This window comes from Rattus norvegicus, chromosome X, assembly GCF_036323735.1.
Source record: "Rattus norvegicus strain BN/NHsdMcwi chromosome X, GRCr8, whole genome shotgun sequence".
NCBI lineage: Eukaryota > Metazoa > Chordata > Mammalia > Rodentia > Muridae > Rattus > Rattus norvegicus.
The window spans coordinates 62,524,657-62,547,874 of NC_086039.1; the positions used below are offsets into that span (position 1 = coordinate 62,524,657).

At 41.0% G+C, this 23,218-nt stretch overlaps 1 protein-coding gene across 1 annotated transcript in view; it reads right to left on the reverse strand.

Moving 5' to 3' along the window:
• Pdk3 (pyruvate dehydrogenase kinase 3) overlaps nt 1-22,715 on the reverse strand; it is a 66,837-nt gene extending 44,122 nt beyond the window's left edge. Inside the window, exons 1-2 of the mRNA NM_001106581.2 lie at nt 22,417-22,715; nt 2,839-2,980 (exon numbers count right to left, since the gene is read on the reverse strand). Of these exons, the coding sequence (NP_001100051.1) occupies nt 2,839-2,980; nt 22,417-22,522 (248 nt within the window). The 5' untranslated portion in view covers nt 22,523-22,715. The remainder of the gene's footprint in view (nt 1-2,838; nt 2,981-22,416) is intronic.
• Between the last annotated feature and the right edge of the window lie 503 nt (nt 22,716-23,218).

The window sequence follows — 23,218 nt, forward strand, 5'->3', positions numbered from 1 at the left end:
GAGGTACCAATGGGACACACTCAGAGAGTGTATGTATGCTACAAAGCCACACCAGCACCTTGTCTGATAGATTTCTTCCACTTTGCTCTTTCTGAGTTGGATCTTTTCCAATCCACCTAAATATAAACAAAACGCCTTCCAGAGCTCTGTGATCTACACTGGCGAATTATCAAACCTGAGAAGAGGGTCATGGAAACTCAATGTGCAGCCAGTCAGTCAAAGGCATGGATAATCCAGGGCTTGCAGTTGGCATTGATGTCCGTCTTTGGGAAATGAACTCTTACATTGTGGGGTCTGTGCTGACTTCAGATACTTAGTATCGGGACTGAACAGAGTGGCTGAACACTCGGCTGGTGTCTGGAGCATCAGAGAACTGGGGAATGTTGGAAAACAGTTCAGGCAGTAATTTACTTCGGAGTTCCTGAAGTAACTGCTGCATAAGCGATGGAAACTGGTTAATTGCTACAACCTACTGGATCAAAGGACATGACTTTGCCGATTGAGGATCCTCAACATAGTGGTCCCTGACAGTGACTTGTATTATCTACAAATTTTCAATGATGGTCTTGAAGTAATAAAGAAGTCTCATGCAAACAAGAATTTGTTGTTCCTTCCTTCTAAAACAAGGTATGAATATCCAGAGAAGAGTGCAACTGTAATGTCAAATGTGTAGCCATTGTTTCTCTGATCTTTCCTGCAACCTACAGACTCTGCACCTCATAGGAGCTTCTTGTTGCTCTTCTGACAGTGAACCTCTAAGACTATCTACAATTATGGGTAGTAGAGGAAGTCCTGTGTGAATGTATGGTGTTGACAGGAGCATAGCCTTTTGAGGATGCCAATGCCTCAGACCCATTGGAATGGCAAAGCCATGCCCTGGTCCCTGTGTGGATGTTCATGGTGTGTACAGAAAATATCCTCCTCCTAGATATTTACAGCCTGAGACTGTTTGCCTATAAAAACTCCCTACCTAAAACAGCCAAACTTGCCACCTTATTCACTTATATACCATAAATCTGCCTCCTTAATTCAGGTCTCATGTTGGTGCAAGTCAATCAGAATGTACAGCTCATATGACTCCAGCTTTTCTGTATGTGTGCCATCATTTCTTCATTCCCTGTTATCTGAGTTAGGTCAATCCCTAATCCATGCAAGGTTATTGCATAAAACAGTGCTTTTCACCAAGAACATATTCTTGAGGAATAGCCATGGAATGTTCATTCTTTATCAGAAGCCAGGTCACCACAAACTCTCTGAATTTGAGTTAGTTTTCAGTATATATATATATATTTGGATATTTTTATTTACATTTCAAATGTTATTCCCTTTCCTGGTTTCCCATCCCCCTCCCTTTCTTCTAGGAGGGTGTTCCCGGACCCACATACCCACCCCTTCCCTTCTCCCTACCCTGACATTCCCCTACACTGGGGCATCGAGTCTTGGCAGGACCAAGGGCTTCTCCTCCCATTGGTGCCCAACAAGGCCATCCTCTGCTGCATATGCAGCTGGAGCCACGGAATCCATGTGTACTCTTTGGGTAGTGGTTTGGTCCCTAGGAGCTCTGGTTTATTGGTACCGTTGTTCTTATGGGGTTGCAAACCCCTTCAGCTCCTTCAGTCCTTTTTCTAATTCCTCCAATAGGGACCCTATTCTCAGTTCAATGGTTTGCTGCTAGTGTTCGCCTCTGTATTTGTCATGCTCTGACTGAGCCTCTCAGGAAACAGCTATATCAGGCTCCTGTCAGCATGCACTTCTTGGCTTCATCAATATTGTCTAGTTTTGGTGGCTGTACATATGGGCTGGATCCCCACTGAGTTAGTTTTCTTAAGCTGGTGATTTCTTAAGCTGGTGCTCTACACCAGTCAACTCCACCCACCCATCAAGGAACAGCACAAGACCACAGCCAGCATTTTCTGCTCCTTTTTTGTTCTCAACACTGTTTCTGCTTAGCAATATGTGTGCCACCTGGTCCTTACAGTCCTCCAGGCTTCTCCACATATTGCCACCAGGCTTTGTATAGCAGAGTAGACCAAACATGCAAATCCCTGTGTAAAAACATGACACCTTTTCTTACAGCCTCCCACTCGGTGGTCTCACTGGGCGGAGGATCACAGACCCCACTCCCTGTTAGAGAATACACGCTTTATAATCAGAGCTATAACCCATTTAACTTTGCTTTAACTTAGACCTTTCATAGAGCAGATGCGACACATCGTGGAGCTGATTATTTTTTTCATGTGAGGTTCCCCTATAAATGACTTGAAAGATCTTTAAAACAAAACTAAAAGAGGCAAGGCTGAGACTTACTAAAAGTAGAAAACATCTCTCTATCCAAAGTAGGGCAAATAAGCTAGGCACATTAACTCAATTTGGGGTGCTTGCCTTGCCTCTGTTGTCTAAGCCCTGCTTCAATCCCTAGGAACTGGTCATGGTAGCACACGTGTGTACTCTCAGCACTCAGGAGGCAAGAGGATCAGACTGCAAAGATCACCTAGGCTACAAATGGAATTCAAGGCTAGTCTGGGATACAAGAGACACTGCCTCAACTTCTTTTTTTTTTTAAATGAAAGTAGGTCCTCTGATACTAGTCACTGCAACGCCATTCCTTTATTTTATTCTCTAATTTTTTTCAATGTGCAATCATGTCTATAACAAGAAAAAAATAAAAGGTTAAGAAAGTGTCCTATGGTTCAAAATTCTTTCATTAAAAAATTTAAATAGTTAAAAGAAAAGCTTGTAAAAACCCAGCTATCCTGAATGCCTCATTCCCAGACAGAATGAATGTACACTTCTGTGCAAAATGCTTTCAGTGCTGAAATGTTCACAGCATTTACTTACCAACTCTGAACTAATCCCACTGATGGGCGGTTCAACAAGTTATCCGGCAAAAGATTAACCTCTCTCATGGTGTTAGCCAGTCGCACAGGAAGCTCCTTGCGCAGAAACATGTATGAAGTTTTTTCACATGCATTATCCCTTCCTATTAAGAGATGAAAAAGTTCCATAAAATTAACATCTAGAGACATAAAATGCTCTCATGTTCACAGAATTACCACTGGTCAGGAAAAGAAAATTAAGTAATATAATGATGTCTAGTTAAATTTTCATTCTCTGAAATAGTAAGCTTAAGAAAACAGCTTAATTAGAAGAGAAAAAGAACATTTATTCTAAGGGGCAACTTTGAAAGCAGTTTTTTTTTCTTAACCCAAAATAGGTACCTAGTATTAACCGGCCACAACATAAAAGTGACCTGGGATATAATTTGAGTTTGCTTTCAAATAAACACTGTGTGGAAATTGCCAAGTACAGAACAGTACAATGTGGAAATGCACTATTACTCATAGTGGTTTTCTGGGAGGCGACATGACCCGTTCATTCTGTAAATATGCCTACCGTGTACCAACCATTTGTTAGGAGTTGTCTTCCAATGTAAAGAAACATATTGCTCTGCCATCCTGGAGGCAGAAGCTCTGATTCCAAACAAGTGGCTCTAAGCCATACAACTAGTATGTCTCAAAAAACAGACAAACAATCAAACAAATAAACAAACAGCTCACAATGTATTCCCAGAGAATGACCCACTGTGACAAGTCCAAGAAGGAAAAATCTATCATAGAAGGTCAGTGAATTAAGGCAGGCATAGAAATTGGGAAGAGCATGAGCTGGCATGTGGAACAGCAGTAATTGACACTAGAATAATGGCTTCTAGAGCTTGGGGACAGTGGGGATGGGATGGGGTTTTATCAACAGCTCCTAGCTAAGGTTAGAAGTTCTGGTGTAATGCTGTACAATATGGCTAACAACTCTATACCATATTTTTTTAAAGATTTATTTATTATATGTAAGTACACTGTAGCTGTCTTCAGACACACCAGAAGAGGGCATCAGATCTTATTACAGATGGTTGTGAGCCACCATGTGGTTGCTGGGAATTGAACTCAGGACCTCTGGAAGAGCAGTCAGTGCTCTTAACCACTGAGCCATCTCTCCAGCCCTATACCATATTTTTTAAAAACCTAGAAGGAAATTGAAAGTTTGACACAGAGAAAGGACCAAACGTTTAACAAGACAAATATGTTTAATCTGATGTAAAATTATGAAACTATATTATGCACTGAACATTTTATACCACTCCATTATAATTAATATAAACAGATTAGGTGGTCACCTATTAGGTTTTTTCCAAAGTAAAAGACAAGACATGGTTGAGGAAGTCTGGAGATGGGTGTGCATTCACATAAACAACAGGATGAGAGAAAAGGCATCTAGATACCTAAGTGGAGAAACCGGAGCCCCTTTCCCAACTGTTTTGTGGCCAGAACAGTTCCCTAAACCTACTACAATCATATGGCTGAGGATAGGTGTGAGATAAAGATAATGAGCTTTGGGGAGAAAAACACCCTCTGGACCTAAGTCAGCCATTGTAGGCTTATGAAACATTTGCTAAGGCTTACCACGCCTCTGAACTTTAGCTACCCTAATCTTTAAGGCAGGGGTCAAAGTAAAAGGCAACATGTAACCACTCAAAACCGAGGTCCTCCACTCAGTGATACTCATGGGTCTATCCTATCCCCCAGCCCTGGCTAGGCTTCCTTGATGCTCCGTACTCCCTGGAAGCTGCTCTGGACTGAGCCAAGACCAGACGAAAGGGAGGGAAGCAGTGCTTTCTAAACACCTCCCCTCCTCCGAACTCTCCTCTAAGTTTCTCCTGTACAAAAAAGACAGCAACTGAGCAGTTTATACACATGGTATTTTCTTTTCTTTTTTTTTTAAAGATTTATTTATTATCTACAAGTACACTGTAGCTGTCTTCAGACACACCAGAAGAGGGCATTGGATCTCATTACAGATGGTTGCGAGCCACCATGTGGTTGCTGGGAATTGAACTCAGGACCTCTGGAAGAGCAGTCAGTGCTCTTAACCACTGAGCCATCTCTCCAGTCCCCACATGGTATTTTCTAATGCTTTCACCCACTTTCTGATTTCTCCCTTTCCTTTCTACAAAATAAAGCTTGGGAAAGTCATCTGTGGATCTTTTCTTCCTCACAAACCTGGACCCCAATTCCGTATTTAAACAAATTAGAATGAAACATTGCTCTCAAACCACTGTTTCCTTCATTCTACATGAGTATACTGACAGTCTTTGGTAGGTAAATCCCTAATGATTTTTTCACTTACCCTTAGCACTCTGATGCATATACACTAGTTCCCATGTAAGAAGGGAAGGGGTGTAATATTCCAGAAATGAACAGCCAACAGCTAGTTTACAGAGGTGATTTTGGTAGTTTTGCTTCAGAAATACATTGTTCCCATTGATCCATATAATTTTAATTTTATATGCACAAAGACACTGGTGTTGTCATAGTTAACTGTATTGGATCTACTATCTACGTCAAAATATAAATCTGTATTCTTACAGAACAGAAGAAATACTCTAGATTCTGGTAAAAATACACTGTCAAAAGTACTTGTTAAAGCAGAAAAGGTTGTCATTGTGGGCTAATGAAGATCAGCCTTCAATCAAGCTTCTTCTGAAACCTTTCTCTGAATAGCCCAATCCTTACACTCTATGTCGACTTGCTTACACAGTTGTAACAAGAATCTTGCATGCCATTTTAGCAAAAGTCTTCTGCCCTTGGTTTCTGGTTTCCCTTGGTAATAATCAAATTCCTTACTCCCTATCCTAGGTATCTAAACATTCTAGACAGTTTTCAGCAGGAGTCTAGCTGATCTAGTAAGAGACTCCCCATGCACTGATCCCTCTTAGTAATTTTCTGCCTGGGGGCCCTTCCACCAAGCACACACATACACTGCTCCTGAACTCTAAATCCCCACTTGTCCATGGTGCATTAAGAGCCGAGCTCAATCTCTCTCCCCTACTATATAATCTCGCTGCAGTGGTCACTCTCGAATAGAGTTCCCCTACCATCTGTCTTAGTTTTGCATTGCTGTGATAAAATTGGCATGACCAAAGCAACTTCTAAATGAAACCATTTAATTTGGGGCTTATGGTTTAAAAGGTTTTGAGTCTGTGACCATCACAGAAGTGAATATAGCAGCAGGCACACATGGCACTGGAATAGAAGCTGAGACCTCATACCTTGATCCACAAACCCAAGGCAGAGGGCAGAGCCACTGGTAACAGCATGGGCTTTTAAAACTCCACAAAGCCTGCCTTCAGTAACACACCACCTCCAACAGGGCCATTCTCAATTAACTACTATACCATCTTTAACAAAGATTATTAATAATTTCTTCACAAATAAGAGAATGTTTTGGAATGGGGAAGAAATAAAACACTCCTGTACTGATAGCTGGAATTGTATCAGTAGAAACAAAACCTTTAAAAACCTGAGGAGCTTTGGGGGGTAGTAAAAATTTACATGCTAAAATTTCCCAGTCTATAGCTGGTTAGGAGCAACGGATTAGAAGCACAGAAGTAGGATGAAAAGGTTAGGATAAGCAAGAGCTAACCACCAGGTCCATGTCTCTCCTCTAAAACCCATGGGGCTAGATGGTCCAGAATTGAAAGTTTTCCCAGGTTCGAAAAGTAAAGAATCTATGCCATGCTGAAGTGATGTGGTATGCTACATAGACACAATATAGCTACAGTGAAATATATGAACATTTACATTAAGTCCAGTAAAGTCTATTATTTCAAGTCAGTTCAAATCAGAGTCTACCAAAGAATAAGTGAGGCACTAAAACTTAAAATTCTATTTTTAAAACGTTTGGACTTCATGATTCAGATAAAAGTGTATGGCCCTACAGAACAGCAATAATGGATGAAGTCTGAATCTTCAGAGCTCACAGACTTCTTCAGTCTTCTCTATCTCATATATATTTCAACCATCTATATTTTAACCACCCATAAAATAAAAGCACCTTCTTCATAGAGGTTTAGTGGAGGCTGGTGTTTAACACTGAACATTGAATTGAAGCATTCCTTAATCTTAGAAGTAGAGCTCATTAAAGGACAACCAATAATGTCTGGTGATGACCAAGCAGACAGTTCAAAGCCATGGGCAGCAACATGGAACTGTCTGCTACATACACCATTGGTCCTCAGAGCATGACTCTATTCTAGACTGGTGTGATCCTCAGCTCATTCGACAACTCTACATTACCTGAAAAACCACGAAGGTGTTCAGTGTCCCTAGCACTCACTAATTTAAAAGTCCTAGATGGTATGGTAGTCAACTCTGCACTATCTAGAAACCTCAACCTTTAGACACAATCTAAGAGAACCAGTGTCAGAAACTATTTGACTCTGGTAGAACTGGATTATCAGACTGTTAAAAACTTACAGAGAGAAATTTGTCTTCATATCCCCCATAGCAGCTTTCCCATCACCTTGCCTATTATAGCTGCTCAATGACTTTTTGGAAGATGCGATCATGCTTTCAAAGGTTTATATTTTTAATGCAGAATAGCTAAAAATTCCCAGGTTTTTTCCTCCTACATTCTAATTTAACTCCAAGAACAAATTCTTTGTACTTAGCTACCTTAATTATATGTCAGCTTAAACAGGAGCATAAGTCTTTTTAGTTAATTAGTCGACCTAAAAATAAATGTCTGATTTTTTTTTACAACTTTTCTGTGGCTCTCTTCATATACATTAAAGATATTTTATACTGGATGTTGAATACTTAGCTTAAATCAAGGGGTTCTAGCAACAATTTTTATAATAAATGTATGAGAAACCCCTTCGTTTTGAATAACTGTCTGCTCAAAGGAGTCTCTTTCACAGGTCTTTTCCAGACATTGTTTCCAGTTCTTTGACTCCATTCTTTCCCCCCCCCCCATACACTTGGCCTCTCTACATTCCCTAATTTGTATTTTCTATTTATGTACAACAGTATTCTACATTTCTCTATATGCTTTCTCCTATTTGAACTTGCCAGTTAAAAGTTTTCCTAATATCCATTTAGAAGATGACAAAGAGGAAACCGTGAGGAGGCTTGGAGAATTGACTCAGCAAACCTAAGTCACTAGAGTCACGAGCTTTAAACATGTTCCTGGGGGTTGCTTTTCTCCTGGTTTCATGCCCCTTTGAGTCTCTTGTTTCAGCTTCGTTTCAATGCTGGGGATTTAAGGCTAGGACTGTGCACCTCCTCTCCTGCTCTGTCTCTTTGTGTTTGTATACTCTGTCCTGTCACTGGAAAGTTAGAGAATGCTACTCATGTGCAGAAAGTCCTATGGTTTGTCTGCTGTACGATGGCTCCATGTAGCTTTATATTTGCCAAGACATAGGAAAAATAGGCATAAAAATTAAAATTTTGGGGAGTCCTCTTGTGAAGGAACCAAGAAGTAACCAGAACTCTTTGTCTAGCCACCTGAGAGCAAGAGTTCCCAGACAAGATTTTTCCATAGTAGCTGGTGTCTTTAAGCCTGCTTTCAAATAATTTACAGGAGGGAGAAAAAAGTATTCTGATAATGAAATGGCCTGGTGATGAACATTTTATAATTGAAGAAGAATGCTGAGGACTCTTCCATGATTTGTCTCGCTGTGAATAGAGTCGATGCCCCCAAAATATAATTTCCAGTGGATTCTTAAAGGCTATCTCCGCCTCCATCTTTCCACTGTAACACTTGGTGTGGGTTGGTTACAGAATAACAGGGGGAGGGAAAAGTGAGTGAAAAGGGAGAACAACAAGGGGAAAGGACTAGCGAGGCTGAACCCCAACAGAATGATCCTGCTCAACCACGAAAGGTTGTGTTTTCATAGCACTGTCTAGTAAATGTTGAAATTTACAATGTATTTTTCCCATTAACCATGTTAAATTGGATAAATTTTAACAGGATATAATTTTAGGGTAGCTCTTTGACCTGCTTTTATTCTCTAGTATTTATAAGACTTTAATCTTGGAATATGGTAACACACACTTGCAATCCAAGCACAGGAGGCAGGGGCCACCCTGGTGAGCAAAATAAAATGGATGGCACCTGAGTAACAGCCTGAAGCTGTCTTCTGACCTCTGCACTTATGGACACACATGCATGCACAAGTACAGAACTATCAGAACGACCTAGTAACCCTCTTCTGAATAATAAATAGTGGCAATAAGGCAACATGCTGCATCAGATACATCAGAGAGTATGAAGAAGTATGGATGCATACAGAATGTATACCAGAGAGCTGTGATCAGCTAGATTCTAGTGGTTCTCAGCCTTCCTAATGCTTTAATACAGTTCCTCATGTTGTGATGTCTCCCACCCATAAAAATTATTTTTGTTGGCCTGCGCCCAGAGCTGACCCAGTGCCTCAGCTCTGTGTACCTAGATCCCGCTGGGAGAAAGTAGATCTCCAGTCATGCTGACAAACAGGCTTACAGGAGGGTCTAGCCACTGTCAGAGACAGCATGGCCAGCTATCACCAAAGATAAGCAAATAATGAGAGGCAAGGGCAAGAACCTAAGAAACCGAAACCAAGGCCACTTGGCATCAGCAGAACCCAGTTCCCCAACCACAGCAAGCCCTGGATACCCTAATACACCAGAAAAGCAAGATTCTGATTTAAAAATCATATCTCATGATGATGTTAGAGGACTTTAAGGACATAAATAACTCCCTTAAAGAAATACAGGACAACACAAGTAAACAAGTAGAAGTCCTTAAAAAGGAAACACAAAAATCCCTTAAAGAATTATAGGAAAACACAACCAAACAGGTAAAGGAATTGAACAAAACCATCCAGGATTTAAAAATAGAGATAGAAACAATAAAGAAATCACAGAGGGAGGCAACCCTGGAGATAGAAAAACCTAAGGAAGAGATCAGGAGTCATAGATGCGAACATCACCAACAGAATACAAGAGGTAGAAGAGAGAATCTCAGGGGCAGAAGATACTATAGAAAAAACATTGACACAACAGTCAAAGATAATATAAAACACAAAAAGCTCCTAACCCAAAACATCCAGGAAATCCAGGACACAATGAGAAAATCAAACATAAAGATAATAGGTATAGAAGAGAGTGAAGGCTCCCAGCTCAAAGGACCAGTAAATATCTTCAACAAAATCATAGAAGAAAACTTCCCTAACCTAAAGAAAGAGATGACCATAAACATAAAGAAGCCTACAGAACTCCAAATAGGTTGGACCAGAAAAGAAACTCCTCCAGACACATAATAGTCAAAACACCAAATACATAAAACAAAGAAAATATTAAAAGCTGTAAGGGAAAAAGGTCAAGTAACATATAAAGGCAGACCAATCAGAATTTCACCAGACTTCTCAACAGAGACTGTGAAAGCCAGAAGATCCTAGGCAGATGTCACACAAACCCTAAGAGAACACAAATGACAGCCCAAGTTACCATACAATATTGTGGATGCCAAGAAGTGCATGCTGACAGGATCCTGATATAGCTGTCTCCTGAGAGACTCTGCCAGAACATGACAAATACAGAGGCAGATGCTTGCAGCCAACCATTGAACCTAGAATGGGGTCCCCATTGGAGGAGTGAGAGAAAGGATTGAAGGACCTGAAGGGGTTTGCAACCCCATAAGAACAACAATATCAACCAACCAGAGCTCCCAGGGACTAATCCACCATCTAACGAGTACACATGGACAGACCCATGGCTCCAGCTGCATATGGCCTTTGTTGGGCAGCAATGGGGGGAGAAGCTCTTTGTCCTGCCAAGGCTGGACCCCCAATGTAGGGTATTGTTGGGGGTGGGTGGGAGAGGGGGTGGTTGGGGAGGGGAACACCCTCATAGAAGAAGGGAGAGGGAATAGGATAGAGGTTTAGGGATGAGAAACTGGGGAAGGGGATAACATATGAAATGTAAATAAAAAATATCCAATAAAATTATTTTCATTGCTACTTCATAACTATAGTTCTTACCTCCTGAAGAATGTTATAATCACCCATTTAACTCAAAGTCCCAGCACCCAGACACCTTTCTGAGAGACTGAATATTAAGTGGCTTAGGTGGGGGAACACTGTCAGCTCACAGGAACTCCCATGAACCATAAGCTGCATCTAATCACGTACATCTAAGTGAGGAAATGTAAATCAAAGACTTCCTCAGGTTCAAATGGCAGACATGGAGCATTCAAAATCATTCTGACTACCTACACATTTAGTCTTTATTTTCAGGTTTGTACTTTTTTTCCCCAGCCCCGTAGAAGACTGACCACAGATACCTTCAAACTGCATGCCTCTTTTTTGCCCCCTTTCTCTATTAGATGATCCCAAATGGAGAGTATGAAAAGCTGAACAAATTCATTAGGAAATTAGCTGTACTTGACAATGTGGTAATGTGGTAATGTCTGACAAGGGAGGACCGTGCATTTGTTGAAGTTTCCCCTTTTTCGATCATGTAGCACCTCCATTCTCAGCGATAAGGAAGTGGTAGGATGGGCAGATGAGAAGAAACCCAGCTCTCCCCTACTGCACATGTAAGTCTCACCTGCTCAGAATTTCTTTCTCCTAATTTATGAAGTGAGTACAGATGCTGAAAACCACACGGTACCCCATGTTACTCCAAATTTGGGTAAGTATTCTCTAAATGTTAGTGGCATCAACCGAGTCTTTTCCAACTGCCATAGAAAGCCTAATTTCCTTCTAGAATAGTTTCAGAAGACTGAGCACACTGTGCTGAGAAGTCTACCAGACATTACAATGTGTAAAGAGCACTAGCCAACGATAAGTAGTGTCCAGAGGACAATTTCCAGAGAAGAGGGGATTCAGTGGGAAGGAAGCAGCCTCCTCCAGAAGGGGTTACTCCAAAAAAGTCTCTCCTTCAGCACACTATGTGACAAGTATAGGAATAGTAACAGAACAATGACCACTTCACTTGCTATTTAACTGGCAGAATTAGGGAAAATTAACCTTTGTAAAACCAGGTATCAAGAAATATCTGCTACCAATCTTAAGGAAACATTTGATGCTACTAGAGCACATTCAAGAAAGATACATACATACAGAGTGTGGTGGCACACCCCTGTAATCCTTACACTCACACAGGAGCGTGTGCGTGCTCATGTCTCCAATGTTATTGGAGAAAGATAGGTATGCCATAAAAGGCCCTATTGTTTTCTCATTCCATGTGGGACAGTACTAAACTTCATGGTATGGAGAAACATTGATTGAAGAACTGATCATTTATAGTGAGACTACTATACACTGACCTCCAAAGACATTACAAGTGCAAAGCAAATGCTATGGCTAAATCCCAGATCAACTCTAAGAATCAAAGTAAACTGTCACTGCCAGAACGTTGTTTAGGGAAATAAAGCATCACTGGGTTAGAACCAAAGTGTTCAATCGGAGAGAATATATCAATATTGACCTGTGTAACATAATTGCTTATTACAATTGTATGTCGTTCATTATGGCAGAAGATACAATCTTGGAGAGAAGATGAACCAATGATCAGGAGCAGAGTTCTCAAAGAGATATGATGGCATACATCTATAATCCCAGCACTTGGGAGGCAAAGCCAGGCAGATCTCTCTAAGTTTAAGGCCAGTCTAGGCTACAAAATAAGTTCCATGATAGCCAGGGCCGTTACACAGAGAAACGGGGGGGGGGGGGCAAACAAAGGAGATTTGAAGGATACCTAAAATGAGCCATGACCAAATTCTGTTCTGCCAGGAAAAGAAATATAAAGGGGAATTAGCCCTCTCTGCCCTAAAAGCATATAAAACGATACTTTAATGGTAGTTTCAGTGCCAACTTACATGACAAAGATAAAAAGCCTTCAAATACCAGGTGGCCCACCCATAGTCCATTGACATATTTTTGACATTAAGGTAGTCAACATGTTCTTTACTAACTACCAACACAAAAACATACAAGGAATTTATGCAAGTGATTGAAATGCCAGATTCCAGTTACTAAATGTTCAAAGACACTTTATGCAGAACAAAACTGCAGGCAATATACCTAATCAGGCAAAACACACACACACACACACACACACACACACACACACACACACACACACACAAACCCACAAAAAAAACCTTGTAGTTCCTATGTTAGGCATTACAATTAAAATCACAAAACCTCATTTTGGCAACCCTGTAGAGACAAGTACACTTAAATTTGCTGTCAGTTTTGTAAATTGAACCTACAAAATCTTTCAAAGCCATTCATACAGAAATCCTATTCAGAAACAAGATACTCCATAAGTAAATACCAGATTATCTGGAAAAGTCTAAGCCACCCAATGAATCACATTCCAGATAAGCAGTGCTGAGTGTTAGCAGGAGACAGACAACTTTATTACTTACGGCAACTTAAGCGCAATAGTGCTCACTCTTTAAACAGAGAACACAACGGCCTTAGATCAGGGGTTGAAACGAACTTGTTTTAGAGAACCAGACAACGAGCACTTTTGGCTTTTTGAACCATACTACAGTTTCTGGCAACAACTCAACCCTGCTGTTGGGGAGAAAACCAAAGTTACAAACTGTCTGTAACAAAGGAGCACGCATATGTCCCAGTAAAGCATTATTTGTAGGAATCAAAACTCAGAGTACACAGGAAGAATGATTTCTAGTATAAACAATGGACTTTTGGTGCTGATGATGCTTTCTCAGTTGCAACAATGGTTACGGGCACTCCTCAAGGTCCCATACCGGTACAGGATGCTGAAGACTGCTTAGGCTGTGTGTTTGGGAGGTACAAGGGAACTCTCTGTTCTTTCTGCATTTGCATAATTTTACTATACATCTAAAGATACTCTTAGACATGCACTAATTTAAAACATGAGAAAAAGCACAGGCTCTGACCAGAGACATTGTTAGACAAAGGTATTCCCCACCAAAACGGGAGATCTACCCAACTCTAAGACTGAACTATCACTGAAGTACAATTTAATTGTGTATACAATATAAAAAATGAAAGTGGTAATACTCTGTAATTGTATCCAGCAAGAAAGCTAAGGTTTCCCCCAAATCTTGCCAACAGTCTGATCAATTTCCCAAAAGCTTACCAGGAGGAAACCAGCCAGCCATCAACAAGGTCAGTAAGTAACACCATGTCTGCTTCAAAGAGTTCTTATTCACTGCTAATGGGTGTTCAAAGGAGGCCAACCACCATGATAAACAGCATGGGAGTGCCTCAAAAAGGGAAAGTCAAATTAGCATATAACCTAGCTAGTCTACTCCTGGGTATAGCCAAAGAATCTCAAGTCCACAGAAATAGCTGCACTGTTAAAAAACAGTCAAAGAAGAAGGGGATGATATATCAAAAAGTATGGATAAATAAATGTATGCATACACAAATGAATTTTAATCAGCCATAAAAATGATATCATGATATTTGTAAGAAATGGATGGATCTGGAAATGATGTTAAGCAAAAAAAAAGAAAAACCCACATTTTCTTTGTATGCAGATTCTAGGGGTGTGTGTGTTATACATGTGTTAGTCATGAAACTAGAAAGGTGACCGTGAGAAGGAAGGACAAGTTAATGGAGAGCAGAGAAAAGATGGGTAACAGAACAGGTGTGGCATGAGAACAGATGGGAAGAGAAGGGCTAGCAGGAGGAGGGCAGTGGGAAGAGGAGGAGGGCTAGCAGGAGGAGGGCAGTGGGAAGAGGAGGAGGGCTAGCAGGAGGAGGGCAGTGGGAAAAGGAGGAGGGCAGTGGGAAGAGGAGGGCTAGCAGGAGCAGGGCAGTGGGAAGAGAAGGGTTAGCAGGAGGAGGGCAATGGGAAGAGGAGGAGGGCTAGCAGGAGGAGGGCAGTGGGAAGAGGAGGAGGGCAGTGGGAAGAGGAGGAGGGCAGTGGGAAGAGGACCAACACAACAGCATATATATGAAAATGCTACAATGAAATTTAACTTGTATAATGATGATGATGATAAAATTAACAAAGCACATGAAAAACACTCAAGTGCTGTAAAAGGAACAGAGTCAAAACTCCAACTTTAGATGCCTCAAGTTGACCCAGAGGCCAATAAATGAGTTCCATGGAAACCCAGCCATATCAGGTGATAAAGGCTTAAAAGGTAGTTTTCTTTACTGACCAAGATGCAAGAAGCTAAGTACAATATTCATAACCCTAAACTGAATTGTTCTCTCCCCCTTTAATTCTAAATAGTTGCCTTCTGTCTCTAAACAGGTTGGTCTAATTCTTGGCAATCCCTCACAACACTGGATCTTTTCTACTCAGAAAAGATCTGTTGTGCACATGTAAAGTAGCAGGATAAACATACTCAGAAAGACTGGTCCCCTTGCCTAACAATGATCTTTGAATAAAACCTTTCAACTTCTCCAGGAGTGAAATCACTGTTCTATCCACTGGTAATCAAGCATTGAAGAAGATGACTTAAAAACCTGAGACTTTGCAGAGAGCAAGCATTTGGCATTGAAGTCAATGGCTCAGTGGGTAATGGAGTCTTAAAATATTTGCAAAAACAAAACTGAAGGCGGTTAAGCCCTTAAACCTCAAGAATAGCGAGAACAAGGGAACTGGCTGCTGCCTCTAACAGCTAACACCTGTAAGATTCACAGAGCCAGCATGTTGAGGGTAGAAATCAAAGCACGGAGTTCTGTGAAAAGACAGAGGAGGTTTGTACAACAGTCTGCTTTCCAGCAACTTTATTTGGGAGACGCTATATTTTGGTGCAAGTTTAAACGTCTGTAACTGACTAAAGTGAGTAATGTGTAATGACCTCCATGGCACATATGGAGTTCCCATTCTCACCCAGCAGAAGAAACTGAGCTGAGGAGCCAGAAGGCTACAAAGAAGCAAGCATCCACACTCTGGAGAGAGAAGTTAGGATGAAATAAAGAGAAGGAAGGAAAATATCTCTATTACAAGTGAGGGCTGTAAATGAGAAATAAACAAATAGGAAGGGACAAAAGTGACTAATGAGAAGACCAGAAACAGGCAGTGAGGCTAAAAGAAAAAGCAAGGACTGATGAAAATGTGAACTGTTTCCCACCTACTCACTCAACATGCACAAGCATGTATCCTTAATTACTGCATAATCCAAGTTGGCCTTACTCAGAAGACAAAAGTCAGTAAGAGAATTACTGACTCAAAGAAACAATACTTAAGGGACAGAACTGAAGGGTTGTCCAAATGGTACAAGGACCACCATAATGTTAACAGCTATTCAAAGACAAAATATTAGTTCAAAATACAGACTCTACAAAAAAGAAAACAGGACAAGGCATGCAAGAGCTGCATTAGGAAATAAAGTCAGTAAGTTTCTTCTGTACATAAAATGTGATATCACAGTGTTTCCACTAAGAAATTACTATTTGAAGCCACATTGAATATGTCAATGGGACTACATATAATTTGTAATTTCTTAGTCACATTAGCAAAAAATGATGACATTTTTAATATTTTGTTTATTCTGACATGTGTAAAATATCATTTTAATATACAATCAACATGAAAGATATTAGAGCACTGGCTTACTACATACAAAGCTCTAGATTCAATCCTCATCACCTCAAAAAAGTGAAAAGATATTTTACTGGTTTTATATTAATTCCTTGTTATCTGCTATGTATCATACATGTACAACACATCACAAATTAAAAGCTGTATTTGTCTTAAAGAAATGGCCTATAATTAGGTTCCATAAAGTTAGAGTTGTTAAGGCAAATTCTTATTTCCCAAATTATTTTAAACACACTTAAAATTAACTGAGGAATGCAGAGAACTGAGGAATGCAGAGATAAGTCAGTGAGTAAACATCCTTGCTTCTCAAACATGAGAACCTGAGTTCCATCCCCAGAACAGAGATAAACACGTAAGCCAGCCAGCTGGGCGGAGGTGACTCATACCTTGAAGACCAGCGCTCGAGGACAGAGGCAGGTGGATCCCTTTGAGATCAAGGCCAGCCTGGTCTACAAAGCAAATTCCAGGACAGCCAGAGCTACACAGAGAAATCCTGTCTCAAAAAAGCAAACAACTAAAGTCAGGCATGCTGGCTTAGACTTATAACTCTCATGCTGGTGGAGCAGAGACAAATCAGATCAATGTGGCTCTCTGATCTACTTGATGAGTCCAAGGCAAGTGAAAGAATTTATCAAAAAAACAAAAACAAAAAACAAAAACAAAAACAAAAACAAAACAAAACAACAACAACAACAAAAAACCAAAGTAGATAGTTCCTAAGGAAGGACAGCCAAGGTTATCTTTTGGCCTCCACACCATATACACACACGCATCTGAATACCTACATGTAACAATTTTAAAATGAACTGAATCAAATCTAGTTTGAATTTAAATTAAATCAATTCAGTTTCTCAGCCACTATAGCCACATTTCTACTGCTCAAGAGCCCAGGAGGCTAGCAAGGAAGTGACCCTAATTAGATCAAGGAAGGTCTAAAGAAATAAGGTGGGGCTGGATGACTTGGAAGTTAAGAGGAACTGTTCTTCTTTCAGAGGAACCCATTTTCCATTTCCAGCCGACGCACGGTGGCTCCCAACCTAACTTAACTCCAGCCCCAGGGGATCTGACCCCTCATCTGACCTTTGAGGGCACTAAGTGCACACACAATGCACATGCATGCAAGCAAAGTACTTATACACATAAATAAAAATACCTCTAAAAGTTATTGAAAGGAAGTCAGAATTATAACAAATGAAATCAAAATTCAAATCTAAGCATTAATTAAAATGAATATGGCAAAATAAAGCAATAAATTATGTGACAAGGAGAAAAATTAAAGCATTAACAATAAAAGGGAAAAATTATACATGCTTACCATTATGTATGACAGATCAATTGATTTATACCAATAAGTATATTTAGGCTAAACCTTCCATATAAAAGAAAACAATTATTACCGAGCAAAACCAGCTTTACATTTAGAGAAATATTTAAATCAACGTAATACAGAAAAACTGAAAATAAGAAAGCCAATGAGAAGATAGGATATGGGTCTCGACATCAAATAAGGCTAAATTCAGACCAAAAAGCATTAAACTAGTAATGTTAAAGGCTACAACTCACTATGAAGACATGACAGTTAATAAGTATCAAGGGTCACATTAACAATCGTGACAAAAAGTAGAGACATATGAAAAAACAGAATCATATTAAAAGACTTTAACATCTCTCATGCTTGATCCACAACCAATTAACTGGATCTTAGCAAGGTATAAAGACAGGTATAGCAACAATACGGTATGTATAATTCTGTAACCTGAGAAGAGCAAGCAGCTTCCTTTCTGCTGCTCAAGAACACTCATAGGAAATAATCACATACAAAGACAAACATCAATAAGTCAGAGAATTTAAAGAACATTCTGTGCTCATGCAACAAAACTAAAGATAATTAATATACATAATAAACCTACAGCACTCTCAAGCTAACCTTAATTCATAAAAGAATAAACATCTTCCAGGATATGGTAGAGATGGGGTTAAGGGTCAAATATACCTATCAACTGCTAAAGCAATGATCAGAGGCATAGCTAATAGCCTTAAAACTGAAATAAAGGGGTGGGAGACATGGCTCAGCAGTTAAGGGTAATCCTTACACTTCCAGAGGACCTGGGTTCAATTCCCAGCATCTACATGGTAGCTCATGACAGTCTGTAACTGCTGTTCTGGGAGATCTGACTTCCTCTTCTGGCGTCTGCACGTACCAGGCAAGCAAGTGGTCAACAGAAATATATACAGGAAAAACATCTATATACATAAAATAAAATTAAATTAAAACAATAGAAAAACATAAAATAAAAGGAAATGATAAAAAAAGAAATCAGTATCTAACTTAAAAAGAAAATTGTTCTAAGGGTATCAGAAAGACTCAGTAAGGTCAAGGTAAGCACGAACTAGAGATAAAAGCTATAAAACTAAGAAATAAATTTAAGCAAATAAACAGATGGTAGAAGCTAGGTCTGCTGCCTCAGGCCTATAATTCCAGCACCCAAAGAGTTGAGACTGAAGGATCACTAAGAGTTCAAAGCCAGTTTGGTCTACACAGTAAGTTCCAGCAGAATGAAACCCTATCTAAAATAACAGTTAGGGGAGGGGTAGAGAATAAAGACAAAAAAATCAAAAATAAAGAAAAAAAGATTGTTAAGACCCTACTATCAAAGCTGCATGTATTGGTGCATACCTCTAATCCTAGCATTCAGAGCATTCTATGGCTCATGTCCTTAATTCTAGCACTGAGGAGACAGAGGCAAGCAGATCTCTGAGTTTGAGGCCAGCTTGGTCTACAGAGGGTTTTCTAGACCCTGTTTCAGTAAATAAGAAGGTGCTACCAAGCTCCAATCCAATGGTCACACAGATAGCTCTGGTTAAATTAAATAGATCATAAAACCAAACCCAAAGCCAGGATTCTAGGAAAGGGTGTGTGGGGTGGGGTGAGGTGGGGATTGGGATGGGAGATGGATGGGAGGAATGCAGGAGACAATAGTTAAGAATGGATTGTATACAGAACAAACTAGTCAAAAGACAAGCAAATTCTTTTAAGCACAAAATAAAAAGTGAGTGCCTAAATGGAAAAAGAGATGGGGGAGATGGGAATCTATCCAAACTTCACACACACACACACACACACACACACACACACACACACACACATACACACACACAAATCAATGAAAATCAGGACTTTGTAGAAAAAAATATATCCAAATGGGCTCCAGATGACACAGAAAATCTACACAGACCAAGACCATAGAATACAGAAACTTGTGGAAGGTTTCTTATGAGTGTTATACCAAATCTTTAAAGAACAGTCAACTCAAAAGAATAAATCAGTGTTAATGCAGAGAAAAGTGTCTTTCTGAAACAAGCCTAACTTTCACACAAAGAAAACCAAGCCTAACAGCCTGCATATGCAACTGTCTTCAAACAGCACAGGGCTTTTAGTATAATGACCCAAGAGTCATCAAACTATCCCTTCCACTGTTATACAATTTTCCAAAATAAAAGGCCAAGATAAAGCTTACTTGAAGAAAAAAAAACCACATTTCTGTGTAAACATGACTTCATGTATCAAAAGTGTGACTGACAACCATGTAGCAAAAGTACAGAAAAGCAGGCACTCTGTCTCAGAAACTTCCAATGGGTGGGTAAGTACATACCTCCTATGGAAAGGAATTTGTTAACAATTCTCAAAATTACAAATGTGCATTCTCCTTGATGGAGCAAGGTCACCTTTAGGAATTTGTCTTCTATCCACACCCAGACATGCGTGAAATTACAGTGTACGAAATACTTCACTGCAGTACTGTGTCATAGCAAAGTCTACAAACATCCCACTAGCTGTCACTTGTGAGACGTCTAATTACACTACATCCATATGAACTCTGAGCAGTCAGAAAAAGGAAAAGTTTACAAGTACATATAAAGTAAGTTCTTTCATAGTACGCTTAAAAAGCAAGATACAAATAAAACTATGTGGTGCAACTTATGCAAAGAGACTAGTCAACAGAAGTAGGAAACAGGCATTTTCTACCTAGGTCCTTTTGCATCTTTTGAATTTGGAACCATGTAACTGCCGTCTTGAGCTGGCAGTTTTTATGTTGTTGTTTTTTGAATCTTGCCCTCGGGAATGGTACTACAGTAGTATCTTTGTAAACTGATACTCCACTACAGTAGTATCTTTGTAAACTGATACTCCACTTAGAATACTTATTATTCTTGCAGACTGAAATTCCAGTGAAGATGATTCAAGAAACTCTTATTTTTTAAGGGCTTAAATACTCTACGCCAAAAAAAGGGAGGCAGCAGATTAGCCAGAAGTATACCTACTTAATGGTTTTTTAATCCTGATGATGCTCCAGAATGACCCTGGGGTCTTCTAAAAATACCAGTGCCCTACACTCCATGCATATACTACTAATAGCAGAAATTCAGGGCATGAGGCCCTGCCCCCAAACCACTGATCTCAATGCTTTAAAATAGTGAACATTTGTTTCTAGATACTCACCACATAGATTACCACCATGACAATAACCTTCCAGTAGTTTTCCTATTCAAATAACACCCTGGCCTACTGACACGGGAGACACTGCCATAGAAGCAAGGTAACTGAAATTTTAGGCATACTAGTCAAACTTTCACAAACTTTGAGGGTGGGGGTGAGCAAAGTTTCCTTTGTTCTTTTAACTGAGAATTTGTCTGTTTACCCTAACAAAAAGTTCCTATGTTCACAGTAATCTCTAGCCCTAAGATAGGAAAGCAGGCCAGGAGGAGAGACCCAATTCCCACAAGTTGTCCTCTGACTTCTACACACCATGATACATGTGTAGCCACACAAATTCATGCATAGATAAAATGTTTAAGAATAAATACATCAATTGCCAGAGGGAGTAGAGCCCAACTACTGAAATGCTTTTGAAACTGAAACTTAAGATGCAAAGGCCAAAAACTTCTCCCTCATCTTAGATTTTCATCATCTCTCTTTGGCAACCGGCTTCTAAAACTTAAGTGGACATCAGCTTAAACCTCTAACCTATACCTCTTTCCATCCCGTTTGTTTCTCCCCCAAATATAGACAACATCACATTTTGTATATCTGATCTTCCCAGAAAGTTCTACCTATTTTGCATTTTTATATCCAACTGACACCATCCCATGACATTTAAGTCAAATGACTTCAACAGATCTAGGTTTTGAGAGCCTAAGTCATCTTGAGTTTCCTTTGGGGATGCCGAGTTCCATTTTTGTTTTATTTCAGGTGTTTCACAACTGCATTCGGCCTGCTGGAGTTGGAATGACATCCTCTGGGGAAACATGATTGATCAGTTAAAGGAAGGTGGCAGAATCTACTTCCATCCAAGTAGGCCTCAGGCTTTATTGGGGTCCTCTCCCTTCCCACCCTGATCCATGAAAAATGAAGGACTAGCCCAGCTGCCAACAGGGTGCATGGGACATCAAGGAAAGGTGCTCACACTTAGGCTGGAGTTGTCCTAGAACCCCTGCTTTGTAGCCAGGAGCCCACCGGTCAGCTCTTACCCAGCATGTAAGGCATTTGCAGCCCAAGACTATGATTGCTTTGAAGTCCTAATCATAATGAAGGCATTCAGGTCGTGCCACTCAAGGCTACCCAACACCTTACAGCAGAAAAGGAACAAAACGCCACTACGTGATTTACTCAATCTCAAGGTGTTTCTAAACACGTCTTACACAACCATTAGAAACATCTAAAAACAAAAACGTTTATGAGTTCTCTTTCTGAAGTTTTAAGGAGAGTGCGGTTTGAGTGCTCATAATGAATAGCTGGGGAGTTCTGACAGGGATGAGGGTCGTTGGACGAAGCTGGGCATGGGGGGTGTCAGGCCCTGCCTCTCCACCTCCCTAAACCCGAAACCTAAGCCCCAGGAGGGCTCTCAGCATGCTTCCCCATCACCGAAGGTTCTCACGGACTTTGCCCTGAAGCTGAAGAGCCTCAGCTGCAGGCAGGACAAGGATGGCGGCTCCCTCACTCCCCTGGGCCTTGGAGGTGGCTCCAAGGAGTCACACTTACCGAAGTCCAGGAACTGTTTGATAGAGAGCGGCGACGGAGAGAAGCGGGAGTAGCGCTCGATCTGCTTGGGGACCGGCTGCTTGAGCAGCCGGTAGAAGAGCCGCATCCTTACTGGTGGAGTGTGCAGATCCGCCAAGCCGTCCCGGACTGGAGCAGAGGCCGCCGCCGCCAAGACACAAGGAGGAGGCGGCGCCGGCGGGGCTTTACCTCTACCTGGGGCTCGGCCTTGGCGCCAGTAGCCGGTCGCCGCCGCGGCACCTACCCAAGCACCGGGCAGCAGTTAGGCGCCCGTGGCCGGCTGCCCGCGGGTTCTCAAGCCCCGCCTAGAAAAGGCGGGATCTGCCGCCGCACGTACGCGGCGCGCGTGGGATGTGAGGGGCGCTAGGGGTACGCGGCTGCACGCGCGTGCTGCTGATTGGCTGCCTCCGCCGCCAAAGCTTCCTTAAAGCCCCGGTAACACGCACAAACCTCCCGCCCTCGCTCGTGGGTCTCAGCCTGCCACCAGCCAGCTAGTTGCTGCCGGTCCCGCCCCGGGTCAGGTCTTGAGAAGTGCTCCGAGACTTGAAGTACACTGGGAGCCCACGCCTGAGATATCGTTAGGACTGTTCTAGACCTTCCCAACCCTAGGCCCCTCTTCCGGAAGGCCCTCCTCAGATCTGCTGAGTCCTCAGCTTTAAGTTGTTCCTTGCAGTCCTATGCTTTTTCTTAACTGCACGGTTTGTTTCATCCTCTCCAACAATTAATTACAGAATTAAATGAAAGCTACTGGCCCTCCTACCCCCCCCACCCCCCCACCCCGGCC